This window comes from Delphinus delphis, chromosome 14 (genome assembly GCF_949987515.2).
Source record: "Delphinus delphis chromosome 14, mDelDel1.2, whole genome shotgun sequence".
Taxonomy (NCBI): domain Eukaryota; kingdom Metazoa; phylum Chordata; class Mammalia; order Artiodactyla; family Delphinidae; genus Delphinus; species Delphinus delphis.
In genome coordinates this window covers 51,327,032-51,341,560 of record NC_082696.1, presented here as the reverse complement: position 1 = coordinate 51,341,560, position 14,529 = coordinate 51,327,032, and the positions used below count along the sequence as shown (strand labels likewise).

The following is a 14,529-nucleotide window of genomic DNA, read 5'->3' as shown; positions in this document are numbered from 1 at the left end:
GGGGCACTGTGTACAAGTCTACTGGGTGAAGAAATGATGGCTGGAGAAGAGACTGGGGTCAGGTGGCTGAGGATGAAGAGGAAGTAATCAGCTGTTCATCTGCCTAGTACTTTGTAAACTCTGAACTCAGGAAATTCCTTGAGTAAAATCATTAGAAAGGCAAAAGAAGAGTACTGAATAACTCAAGCTGGAAAATACATTTTTTTCTCTCTCTGGCTTTGGAGAAATAGCAATTTATGTCAGTGAAATTGGAGGGGGAAAAAAAGCTGGTTTAATTAATTTTACTTCTAGAAAGTGGGAAAAGGGATTTACAAAAATTGAGGTTGCCAAAGTATACGATGAGATTGCCATAATCAGTATGTTTCTACCTCTCATGGCCAACCACGGTGTGTGGTTCAACTGTACCCATGTCAGAGGGTGTATTTTTGTAGAACACAGACTTCTTTTTTTTTTTTTTTTTGCGGTACGCGGGCCTCTCACTGTTGTGGTCTCTCCCGTTGCAGAGCACAGGCTCCAGACGCGCAGGCTCAGCGGCCATGGCTCACGGGCCCAGCCGCTCCACGGCATGTGGGATCTTCCCAGACGGGGGCACGAACCCGTGTCCCCCGCATCGGCAGGCGGACTCTCAACCACTGCGCCACCAGGGAAGCCCAGTACACAGACTTTTTAAAAAATGGGTTTCTTTAAATGCCAGGCATATGGAAGAAATGCTTCTCTTGCTCTTTTTTTCTTGTCTTCAGGTTTCTGGTTTGACACAGACACTCAGAGAAGTGTCCATTTTGCATGATGGCATTTGACCTTCCTATGACAAAAAGATACTTCATTCCATTGTTTTATGGCACCACAAGGGTAAAGTTCAAGGTTTTAATGAGATAATACATTTTAAAAGAACATAATATTTTGCCTTTTTAAAAAATTTATTGATTTAAGGCTGTGTTGGGTCTCCGTTGCTGCGTGTGGGCTTTCTCTAGCTGCGGAGAGCGGGGGCTGCTCTTCATTGCGGTGTGCGGGCTTCTCATTGCAGTGGCTTCACTTGTTGCAGGGCATGGGCTCTAGGCGCATGGGCTTCAATAGTTGCGGCACGCAGGCTCAGTAGTTGTGGCTCGCGGGCTCTAGAGTGCAGGCTCAGTAGTTGTGGCACACAGGCTTAGTTGCTCTACGGTGTGTGGGATCTTCCCAGACCAGGGCTTGAATCCAAGTCCCCTGCCCTGGCAGGCATACTCTTAACCACTGCACCACCAGGGAAGTCCCTGTCTTCTTATTTCTAGCACACATCTCAAACATTTATCACTTTCACTTTAAATACAAGGAAGCAGACTCAGAATATAAATACAGTGTCTGTTTAATATGTGGCTATGTTAGCATGTGATAAGAAAAAAGCTGGAAAAATTATTTTGGGGATTTTGAAATTGTAATTTTAAAATAGTATTTTGACTTCTCTGATATGGAGATAGTTTCCTTTATCGTTACAACATATGACACCCCACTTACGTTCTGCACATATTTACTCTAGTCATGAAAATCTACCCTTGACTGGGTCATATGAAGAAAAGAACATTAATCATGGGTGTCAAACTAAAGAGGATGAAAGCAATTAATTCAATAATTTCCACAGGTAAAATACTTATGACAAGACTGTAAACACACAAGGTCACAATAATGTCTATTTTAAATAAATATGACAGAGAAAAACTTAAATTTCATATGACATAGTATGTTTTCAGGTTTCACTTTTCAACATGAACTTGAAAGTAAACAATATAACAGATAAGAAAAACATCAAATAACCAATAGCAGCTGCTTTATTAAAATATATAGATGGTATAAAAGGAGATTTATATGCATAAATTGAGCATATTTATACAAACAAAATTATTCCTTGTAAACAACATATTTATACCTTTTGGAAAACAAAGTTAACATAAGAGAATACATCAGTTATGCAAGGACTACATCTGTGCCACTGGTTATTTAGAAATATAAATCACTAATGCTTAATAGAATGGCTCCCAGGAGTGACATCATGACAATGTTCTGGGATGTTTAGACAAGACCCCAGAACTAACTAACTCACAGATGTATAATCATAGGTCCATTAAATGAAAATCACTACAAAGATTAAAAAAATAACATGGTGAATTAAATTCTTTAGATACTAGGGTCATCACTGTACATATAAAACACTATGTTTTTTTTAAAAAATAGATGACAAATAATAATATGCACAGTCTTATTTACACTGTGGCTTAATCTTAAAATACAAATCCAGTCTACAAGTAAACACAGAGACGAGGGAAAAGCTCTAATGGTCAGCCAGATTTCTAAATTATAGTGCTTTTCCATGTTATGATTTTTCCCCAGTTATTCAGTGTGTCTCATTGATAGCTTGATGCTCAAACACTAAAATTTTAGATTCTGGCATGACCCCATCATTTCAGCATTCAGTGATGTTCTGCATGAACACAACATAGAGCAATTTATTTCAATGGAGTCAGGGAATTTACAGCTTAAAAAGAGGCATCTGAGGTCTCTTAGTTCAGGGTCTTTATGTAGTGAAGTACTAAAATAAAAAGTTGCCCTTAGGTCCGAAAATTGAAAATGAATGATAACTCAAGCATTAATTTTTAAACTCACTACTGAATTCAAAATCTTGTTAATTCACACGTACGTGACTACAGCTATAACAGTAAGAAGACAATTATCAGAGGATTAATATACCAATTTCTATACTTAGAGATATTTAAAAATCTAAGTGTTACCTAAGGCAATTACCTTGAAGACCCCTAATATCTTCAGGGAAAAGCCAAAGGGAGAATAATTGACTTTGCTAATTTTACCCTTGGCAATTATAAAACAGCTCTGAATTTCATATGACTGTAGAATACTTCATCTAATGGCCTGTCCCTGCAGAAGTACAGTGATAAACACATAATATAGAAATTCAGACAAGAATTCAGTAGCAAAAGAAAATGGGAAATTGGTAGAATGAGTAAGTCATAAAAAATTAAAGTTGCTACAAATATGCTAATTTTAACTACCAAGTTAAATATACACCCTCAAAGAAAAAGCAGACAGTTACTGTGGAGAAACAGAAAACTATACACAACAATTCTGTGTTATGTTCTACCTGCTCCCTTATTCCTGTGGCCTCTATTTATGTTGCTATTGCCGACAATTTTTCTTTCTTATAAAAGAAAATTAAAACATCATTAAATAGAATCTAACTTTACCAAGATATTAACCATATGTAGAGAGCTTATTTATCGCCACCTCTTCTTCCCCTTCAAAATCCCCCTTTTAGTAGTTAGTATTATACTTAAGCTTCTGGGAACTCATTTAATAAAATTATTCCTCTTCTGAGATAAAACTTTACTTTCCTTAAAAAAAATATTCTAAGGGGAATATTGCCATGTATTTAAATGAAAGGAACTGGCTCTGAATATGGGAGATTTGCTTTATCAAAGAAAATTCTTTGATAAAGCATTTTAGTTACCCCTTACAATCTACTCAGTTTAAAATACTGTTCACATGATTTGGAAATCATCTATTATGATTAAAAGAGGGCTACAAAAAGCCTAGATTTGTAGAAGATCAATTATGGACCCCTGGACATGGTAGTCAAGGTCTTTCACAAAAAGTGAGCCAGTGAAGCATCTTTTGAAATTGACCTTGTAGAGCCTTCAATGACCCTTTGAAGAACAATGTGCAAAAGATCCATGTTTTGGATGAACGGGGTTGTGTAGAATAAAGGCTTCAATTTAACACACAACTATCAAAGTCAGAAAAAAACATACCATGGTTTAAAAAGGAAAAAAATTCCTCACCAGACAAAGGTTGATAAAATGCAAATCTAAAGGTGCAAACCTGTGCACAGACCGTGAAGGTACAGGGCTCACTGGAGGGGAAGGGAATGCCTGATCATTCTTATTCCAAGGAGAAGCTTCAGGCTGAACCCTTGCTTGGATATTCTAAGCTTTTTTTGGGGGGTGGGGGGAGTAAATCAAGTAGTGCTACTGAAATCCAGTGCCTAATGGAGCAGATGGTGGAGGTCTTAGACTCTGGAACATTTATAGTGATGCTTCTGAATGCAAAACACCAGGAGTGGATTTCACCGGCTGTGAATCTGATTTGATTTTGATGGGAACAAAGCCTCCATTTTCTCTGAACTTGAACCACACTGAAAGAAAGAATGTGTGAATGATACAAGCTAGCTAAGAAAAAGGAACATATTAAATATTATTCCCATAAAGTGGTTAACACAAGTGAATACTTGTTTGTGTCATTATAGCATGTTAATAATATTTGTACTTAATATTTGTACCATCATCTTAACCTTATATAACATTTCATCAGAATAGCTTAAGTGAGTTAGATCTGATGATCAGAGCAAACAGATATAAATTTGTCTGAAGGCAATAAGCTTTTTTTTTTTTTCTTTTTTAATGGTAGGGGCCAGGCTGAGGGCTAATTACTGAAATGTGGACCTAGTTAGTATGTCCGTAACATCTCTTCCTCTCAGGTATGTGAGTCTAAACCATGAGTGGCCAGTGTGTGTGGCTAATCATCTGCATACCAGACCTGTACTTTCTGAGGCTTCCTCCTTCTCCAAGACCCAGAGTTCAACACAGACCATAGCAGGTATGGTGAAGAGGGAAGTTGGACAATGCAGTCAGAGAGTGGCTCCCAAGTCAACTGAGATTATTTATTATTCCATTTTATTTTTAATTTTTTTTTGCGGTACATGGGCCTCTCACTGTTGTGGCCTCTCCCGTTGCAGAGCACAGGCTCCAGATGCGCAGGCTCAGCGGCCATGGCTCACGGGCCCAGCCACTCTGCGGCATGTGGTATCTTCCCGGACCGGGGCACGAACCCGTGTCCCCTGCATCGGCAGACGGACTCTCAACCACTGTGCCACCAGGGAAGCCCCTATTATTCCATTTTATACGGCCAATTCATTTCTTTCTTTAGCTTCCTTTTCAGATGAATATAAACTATATATTAAAGGTACCATACTATTTTCTCCCTAAAACCAGCAGGTCTGTCTTATGAAAATATGTGCTAGCCAAAAGTGGGATGGGAAGGTAGGGCAGAATGCTACTTGTCTCCCAGTATCTATTCTCTGCATCTTCCGGATTTTTGGTTGGGCACATGGCAACCTCACAATCGTTTACATTTCTTAGTCTCCCTGACAGCTAGGTGTGACCATATCATTAAATTCTAGCCAATAGGATGTAAGCAGAAGGATTTCAAATAACTTCTGAGAAACGTCTTTAAAGTGGTGACACTATACAATTTATCATCTGAACTGGGCCATGTGAGAGTAAAAGGGAGTGCTAAAATAATTAAAATTTTGTACTTTTTGAAACTGGTATTTATTAACTAACAATTGATTTGATTATACTGGGGGACTTGTTAACTAGTTCTATTCAAAAACCATTTTCAAAAATAAAATTTCAAAAGAAATAAAAATAACATATATCCATGTACATTAAAATAAAAAAGAACTTCTTTATATTGATAATCTGAATATTAAAAAATAGTCAGTAGAATAATTATTCTTGGTACATATTCACATACTTTGTTTCTTAGCAATATCTGTCTCTAATATTGTGTCACTGGCATTTTTCTGAAGGATGTGTCTATAAAAATATGGCATTTAAAAATAAAACTGCTAGCAATATTCTTCACAGTTGCATTTTATAATTAATTAATTTGAAATTACTGATATTTTAATTGATTCTTATTGGTAGACCATAATATTTTTAATTGAGAAAGATGCTCTTTCTACAGGTTCTGAGTTACTTGGTAAGCTCAGAGCAAATTTTCTAAATGGAAGAGACACTCAGTTCTAATTTTTTTTTTCACATTGAAAAGTGTAACTATTCCACCCCAAATATTTTCAAGGTACTGTCTTCTTGCTTCCTTCAGAGTACTTTCCTTTGACAAATATTTTTAAAAGGTAAAACTTGTCAAATAAATTGACTCTATGATTCTTTTGAATGTTTTGCCAAAATTAGATGCTGCAAAGTCTAGGCCTTCTCAATTTCATTTCATTCATGTATGTGTATAATTTATTCAAAATAGGAGCACCACCAAAAGATTCTTCCTGCAAGATGAAATATTCCCAATCAGAAGTACAGAATTGCAAATTTTAATCTTGTAGAGCATTTGAGTTCTTACCATTTACGTTGTTCAATTCCTTCTTTCCTTCTGTAGGGAAAAATTCCAATGGAAATTTTGTTTTCATTAATTGCAGTTCTATAAAAGCTTCGTTGGGTGTTTCAGTTGTTGAACACTTGATTTCAGATTTCCACTTGATTTTGAACAAAATGTCACCAAAACTTTGATGAGCCATTTATAACAAAATTCAATACCATTGTTGGGTATAAAGATTTCTAAAATCTGATTGATGACAGGCAACAAAGAGAGAAGGCACATATTGTGGTGCTGAACTATATAGTTTTATACTCAATATCAGCTATATTCCCCAAATCTTGTAGTCCAGAGAGTCTGACTATAAAGATATTTGTAAATTTTTGTAACAATAGCTTCTATTTCAATTAGTAGAATGTTGATGTTTGTTTCGATGCAATTATGAATTATGGGTGTGCCTCAACCAGTTCCAAGTCCTCCATAGATTTCTCAAGATAGTAAGACGGTCATTTTTATCACAACACTGTATGTGTTTCACCTAAATTTGTACTTGTATTAATATTGTAAACTAACAATTTTATCTTTCATGTTCAACTTTTTTTTTAAAGTCTTTATTGAATTTATTACAATATTGCTTCTGTTTTACGTTTTGGTTTTTTGGCCGTGAGGCATGTGACATCTTAGCTCCCTGACCAGGGATTGAACCCACACCCCCTTCACTGGAAGGCGAAGTCTTAACCACTGGACCACCAGGGAAGTCCCTCATATTCAACTTTTTTTTTTTTTTGTGGTACGTGGGCCTCTCACTGTTGTGGTCTCTCCCGTTGCGGAGCACAGGCTCCAGACGCGCAGGCTCAGCAGCCATGGCTCACGGGCCCAGCCGCTCCACGGCATGTGGGATCTTCCCGGACCGGGGCACAAACCCGTGTCCCCTGCATCGGCAGGTAGACTCTCAACCACTGCGCCACCAGGGAAGCCCAAGGAACTTCTTAAATAAACAATATTGCATCTAAATAATTGAATATTGTGCAACCATTAGAAAGTTTATGAAAAAAGTTAATGACATGGGAAAATGCCCACATCATATATGCCATGAGAGAAAACAGGAAGGATTAAAAAAAATCTTGCACATGTAAGTTCTCACTTATGTTACCCCCAAATCCACATATATAAATGTATGAATAAACAAACAAAAAAAGACTGAAAGGAAATACATGAAAATATTAACCAACAGTGATTATTTCTGGATAGTGAGATGATAGGTAATATTTATTTATATCTTTATATTGAATATTTAACACTACCCTATAATTAACAAATAATTCCATCTGTAATCAGAAAAAAATAGAAATTAATTTCAAAACTCTTTCCTAGCATTTACCAGTTTTAACTGGTGTTGACACTGCCATCAACGTCATTATCATCGTCACAATTTTACTGAGCATCTATGTGTGGGGAGCTGAGGCAGCAGGGTGTCCAGACCTCTGTGGCTCCTGCAGTCAACCAAAGGCCATCCAGATACAAGCAAACCCTGCCCAGTTTTACCTTGGTGTTCTGAAGAAGAGCTAGTCCATTGCAGGCATTTGCTAGAAGAAAGTCTCCACTCAGGATAGCTATTTTATTTCCAAACTGCATGTCTTTCAGTGGCCCATCAGAAGATTGCAATTCATCTAAATTTACTATCCCACGATGTACAAGGAGAGCAGTATGGATAAGTTCTGTGATCTCTGCCAAACTTCTTTGACTAAAACATAAAGGTAAGACTTGTCTGAGTATAAAGAATACCAACTTATCACTAATGTCAGACTTCAGTTTTCAACAACAAAATATTTTATAGATTAGTGTCTCTTTTTTTAGATTATTCCTTTTTCATGAAGTTTTTTTCTATTGAGATATAATTGACATATAACATTACATTAGTTTCAGGTGTACAACATAATGATTTGGTATTTGTACATACAGTTGACCTTTGAACAACACGGGATTGAACTGTGTGAGTCCATTTACATGAGGATATTTTCAATAAATACTTAGGTATTATACAATCTGAGGTTGGTTGAATTTGCAGATGTGGAACCACAGATATGGAGGACCGGCTATGGGCCTTGAGCATCCGTGGATTTTGGTATCTGAAGTGGGTCCTGGAACCAATCCCCTGTGGATATCAAGGGAGGGCTGTATTGCAAAATGAACACCACCGTAAGCCTAGTTAACATCTGTCACCACATATAGTCACAAATTTTTTTTTCTTGTTATGAGAAGATCTACTGTCTTAGCAACTTACAAATACACAATACAGTATTATTAACCACAGTCACCATTTATGCATTATATCCCCAGTACATTATATCTTCATGGCTTTTCTTTTTAAAATAACTAGAAGTTCGTGCCTTTTGACCACCTTCACCCATTTTGTCTCCCTTCCTACCCTCCACCCGCCCCCCGACCCCAACCTCTGACAGCCACCAATCTGTTCTCTGTATCTATGAGTTGTTTTTGGTTTTGTTTTGTTTTTTTTATATCCCACATGTAAGTGAAACCATACGGTATTTGTCTTTCTCTGACTTATTTCACTTAGCATTTTCAAGCTTCGTGGGGTTTCTTTTTGAAGGTTTCAAATGCACTTTTTTTCAATCATGCCATATTTTAATGGGTACATGGTACTTTTACTTGGCATCAATTATGAGTTGGTTTTGAAGCAATTCAGTATTATACCAGCTGGATGACTGATGATCACTGATCTCTCCATTCTTTGGGGTGACTCTGCTAGCAGGGGACAGGTTCCACAGTATTCCAATTTGTGTTGCTGCATATACCCATATAGCAACACAAAGTGGCCCCACTAGTATTACCAGTTTGTCATGGAAATCATGTGTACGTTTCTGGTGTCTCTGCCTTGCCATTGTTAGCTGAATGCTTCAAACTCAGGGAAACATCATGAAGCTGAAGACAGAAACTGTGGCAAATGCAGCTGAGGGTTTGGTGTAACTTCATATCAAGCACCCTCGCAAAGACACTTGAATGAAGTTTTTATTAGAGGCCTTTCCACCAAGTAGTTTGTGATCCATAAGCAGATCCTGACACCTTTCTTCTCTCTACCATTCCCCATTCTCTATCCCACGAGTCACCAGGATTCCCCAGAGAGAAGCTGACCAGTAAGGGCCACCCTCTACAGTTCCATTTAGATACTTTGTCCTCAGTATAACTTTAAGATTTATGAGAATTCTTACTGGTATCTAATAAAACTCCAATTTGAGTGGGAATATAACTTGTGCCAGACATTAGGTTAAGCACTTTTATGCATTATTACTTTTAATCCTAAATGCAAAGCTGTGGGATTTACAGACATGAATAGAATGTGGTCTCTTCCTTCAAGGACCTTATCTTTCAGAACAAGAACCAAGATATATATCTACAGCAGTAATTAAAATAGAGAAGGCCCTTGAGGAGCTTATAGTATAGTGCTGTATCAGACAGGATTTCAAGAGATGTTTGTTTTCTTTTTTATACTTTTCTATAGTTTGTACCTTTTCTATAACAAAAGTATTACTTTTATAACCATAAAAAATTAACAATTACTATAAAATTTAAACCTCATAACCACCCTATGATAGGTATTACTAACCTCTTTTTATAGGTGAGAAAATTGATGTACACAGTTTAATGACTTGCCCAAAGGCACACAGTAATACAGAGCTAGAAATCCATTGAAATCTGTTACAAATGGCCCCATGTGAATCATGCCACTTCGTTTCCACGCTCCTGTGTAGTCCCCTCCACCCTAACTTTGGGCTTCACCATGTGACTTACTTTGGCCAAAAAGACATTAGCACACGTGACATAAGTAAAGCCTTCTAAGTGTTTATGCATTAAGGCTTGTCCAGTGCAGTCACACGAGTGACCCCAGAATGTAAGAAATAAAATGGCTGTTTCAAGTCACTAAATCTTAGGATAGTTTGCTATGAAGCAATAGCTATCTGATACAGAAACTGGTATATCTAGGAGTGGGTGCTGTTGCAAAAAAAGCCTAAAATATGTGTCAATGGCTTTGAGTCTGAATGTTTGGGGCTAGAGGTAAAGGCTGAAGAAATGGCAAAGTCTTAGTAGAATCTGGAAAGGCAGTGAGGAAACTGTTATTGGGGGATTGAGCAAAAACATATGGTGTTATAAGGTAGGGAAACAACTTGCAAAACTTTTATCTGTGGTAACTTGAAAGACAGAAAATATACCTAAATATTAAAAAGTAGGTAGTGAAAGTGGAGAGATCAGTGGAGGAAGCTGTAACAAAGGCCCAAGTAACAAAAGGGTTTGACCTAAAGGTCAAATTTAAGCATTTGACCTAGAATAACAGCCTTAGACAAGGAGACAAATAAATATAAAACAATCTAATAATAAATATAAGAGACTCTTCTCTCAAAAAAATGTAGTACTTGTTTAACAACTACAGTACAGTAATTACATAAAGATGCAATAAAATAAAGGAGCCAAAATACTTGGCATATACAAAAGAAAAATTACGTTTCTGATTTACTCCCCTAGCTTCAAAAAAAAAAAAAAAAAAGTAAAAGAATATGTAAAAATGACCCCGTGTACATACTGTATCTGACTACAAATTGGGGGTGTAGGAGAAGATGAACCAGTGAGTTAAACAGCTTCTGAAAAGAGTAGATTCATGGTTTAGATTAAAACCTTACTACATCCCAAAGAAAATCACCAGGGATGGAGCCTTATAAGACTATTGAGAAGTTAACAGAAAACATTTTTGAAAAGGGAGCTAAAATTTAAAACTATCCTTTAAAAGAGTGACTAAAAGAAAGGAATAAAAATATATTTTATTAGTACCCTGCAAATGTATTCTAGCTTACGAAAAAGTTCGCTGCTACATTTCACAAAAATTGCACAATGAGATTATGAGCAAGTATAAAACTCAAGAAGGGTTAAGCACTGGATAAATCTCTCATGCAGTTCAGCTTATGAAAGAAAGTAATAACCAGGAAAGCAAAAGTTGTAGGTGTTTTGAATTACCCTAAGGATGAAAATGAATGATTGGGAGCTTTTAATAAAGACATCTATAATCATAAAACTGCATTCATTAAACAAATGGCAATCTTTAAATGCCACATGGCCAGAAACAACAAAAACAGTGGTAATAATAAAAGTGAAAAACCATAATATGTACAGCACCCACCATTCGCAAAGAACTTTCACTTATATTATCTACTTGTGATTCTAATTACAGCAGGTCTGGGAGGTTAAAGACCTGGTCGGAACATTCAGTTTATAAAGGACAAAGCTGGAACTCAGAGTCACCTTGTCATAGTGACCAATGATAATTTAAAATGTTTATTTGCCTAATGAATAGCAAATGGTGGTAGGGGGCCAAAGTCACCAATGTTACCAAGATTGGTATATGCCCACCACAAACTTGTCCAATTTTCATCCTTAGTTCTAAGCACTACAGAAGAGAATATTTCTAGGAGAAAGTATATTATGACTAGACTTGACTCTTTTTGTTCATAGTAGCTAGGGAAAATAATCAAGTTGTTTCCAAATCATTTGGTTAGAATCAAATCAAGTGATTTAACTCAGTCAGGAACCTAGATAACAGTTCTACCTATAACAGACAGGTCGTGGGCAAATCCCTTAAACTCTCAGGTCCTTGGTCTTCTGAACACTGAAAGGAGGGGAACTGGAGAAACAGTCTCTTCCAGTTCTAAGGTTCAGGGATTTGAGTCCTAAAATTTAAGATTCAGCTCTAAAATTCTAAGATTCGGGGATTAAAAAAAAATTACTTAGACTGGTAGTTAATAGTTAAAAAGAGACAAAATTATTGCTATTATTGGTACCTACTTTTCTACAAGAAATAGAAATGAACTGATTGGTCATCTTGAAATCTGTCCTGCAATTCCACTATCTAGTATGATGCTCTCAACTTCTAAGATTTTACCATTAGATAAACAACTTCAGGCCACATTACACAAGAGTTAATTTAGCATACAGCAGAGAAGCAGTGACAATATGAAAGAATCTGGGAATTTTTCCTTTTCATTATCTTATTCCTATTTTAGCCACCCAAAGCAATCTAGTAAACTTTCAATGTACTGGATTTTTAAAATTATCTTGTATAAAAGTCTTCATGTGATCTTATGTATATATGTTTTAGTACTTGGGTATTTTTCATGCTAAATCTTGATTGGAAAAGAGTCACAAATGAATACTGCTTATGTTAAGTAATCAGAGTAAGGAAGTAATTACTACATTGAATGTAACCCCGAGGATTAATCAATGTTTTTACATGAATTTTCACCAAATTACTTTCTTTCAGTTATATGTTAAACAACTTAACCTGCTTTGATCCATATTCTTCCAACCATTCTCCAATTTTTTTAGCATCCTAAGCTTTAGAAATAAGATGGCAGACATTGCTAGTTACCTCTTCACTCTCTCCTTCCTCACTACTAACATACCTGTAGTTATAGCTGGAGAGACAATGTACTCATTTAAAAATACTCACCTCCTCAAGATCCCTTGAGGCTAGAGGGGATTGTGTAGCACAGTCTGGCCAATGAATGTAAGCAGAGGTCCACTAGGTGGAGTTTCTGAGAAATCTACTGAGTTTCTGATATAAGAGAACAGATTCAGATGGCATGCCTTTGGCATTTTGAGCTTACCTCTTCCTCCTGTTTGGTTATGGCCCAGCTGCCTGGGGGCACAATAGAAACTTTAAAGATCCTAAGAGGGCCCCCAACCTAAGGATGGTAGAGCAGGAAGAAATGAGAAGCCTGGACCCCTGGTGACTTCTTAGGGCTGCACCAGCTCTGACATGCCCATCTCTACACTTCTTGTTATCTGAGACAAATAAACACTGCGTTCCTTTAAGCTACTGTTTGCTGGAGTCAAACTCCTAAAAGATATGGTCAATAAAAACTATACCACAGGGCTTCCCTGGTGGCGCAGTGGTTGAGAGTCCGCCTGCCGATGCAGGGGACATGGGTTCGTGCCTCGGTCCGGGAAGATCCCACATGCCGCGGAGCGGCTGGGCCCGTGAGCCATGGTCGCTGAGCCTGCGCGTCCGGAGCCTGTGCTCCACAACGGGAGAGGCCACAACAGTGAGAGAGGCCTGCTTACTGCAAAAAAAAAAAAAAAAAACTATACCACAGGGGCTTCCCTGGTGGCGCAGTGGTTAGGAACCCGCCTGCCAATGGAGGGGACACGGGTTCGAGCCCTGGTCTGGGAAGATCCCACATGCCACGGAGCAACTAAGCCTGTGTGCCACAACTACTGAGCCTGCGCTCTAGAGCCCACAAGCCACGACTACTGAAGCCTGCGTGCCACAACTACTGAAGCCCACATGCCTAGAGCCCATGCTTTGCAACAAGAGAAGCCACCACAATGAGAAGCCCGTGCACTGCAACGAAGAGTAGCCCCCGCTCGCCACAAATGGAGAAAGCCTGTGTGGAGCAACGAAGACAAAACAAAACAAAACAAACAAGCAATGAAGACAAGACAAAACAAAACAAACAAACAAACAGCTATACCACAAAAATGATAAAGATGACATTTTACGTTCATATTTCTGCACTCTGGTTTTATTCACCTAATATTATCTCTTGGAGATAGTTCCACATTATTTACAAATAAAGGATCGCCTAGTTCTCTTTAACATCTCTTCAGAGGTCCATTGTATAGATGTGCCATACTTTTGCTGCTATACGGTGAATGATAAATTTTTGTTTAAACAATTTTTAAGAATCAGCCCATGCGTCACTTCTCTGAAGTCTTCCCTCATTTCCCCAAAGTTAACTCCTTCTGCGCTTGAAAGCCTTCGAACATAGCTCAGTCATTTGTTGTACTATGTTGTAATTATTACTTTTTAAAAAATTAATTAATTATTTTGTTTATTTATTTGTTTTTTGGCTGTGTTGGGTCTTCATTACTGTGTGAGGGCTTTCTCCAGTTGCGGCGGGTGGGGGCCACTCTTCATCGTGGTGTGCGTGCCTCTCACTGTCGCGGCCTCTCGTGGCAGAGCACAGGCTCCAGATGCGCAGGCTCTGTAGTTGTGGCTCACAGGCCTAGTTGCTCCGTGGCATGTGGGATCTTCCCAGACGAGGGCTCGAACCCATGTCCCCTGCATTGGCAGGCAGATTCTCAACCACTGTGCCACCAGGGAAGCCCCTGTAATTATTTCGTTAGCCATATTTCTTCCTGCTCTCTCTCTCCCTCACAACACTGTAAATGATACCATCCTATTTCCCTAGCCTGCCTATAAACATTTGTTAAACGAATAGCTCTTTACTTAGCAATCAATTTTATAAAGGTAGAGGGAACAGCTATCACTCTGAGTTTCAAAAGGTGAGGAATGATATAAACTAAAAA

General features: G+C 37.8%; 1 protein-coding gene across 3 annotated transcripts in view; it reads right to left on the bottom strand.

Moving 5' to 3' along the window:
* Positions 1 to 14,529, bottom strand: part of PDSS2 (decaprenyl diphosphate synthase subunit 2) — a 254,894-nt gene that overhangs the window by 95,226 nt on the left and 145,139 nt on the right. For all 3 annotated transcript variants that reach the window (XM_060030148.1, XM_060030146.1, XM_060030147.1), the window contains one exon: positions 7,699 to 7,897. In XM_060030148.1, the coding sequence (XP_059886131.1) occupies positions 7,699 to 7,897 (199 nt within the window). The remainder of the gene's footprint in view (positions 1 to 7,698; positions 7,898 to 14,529) is intronic.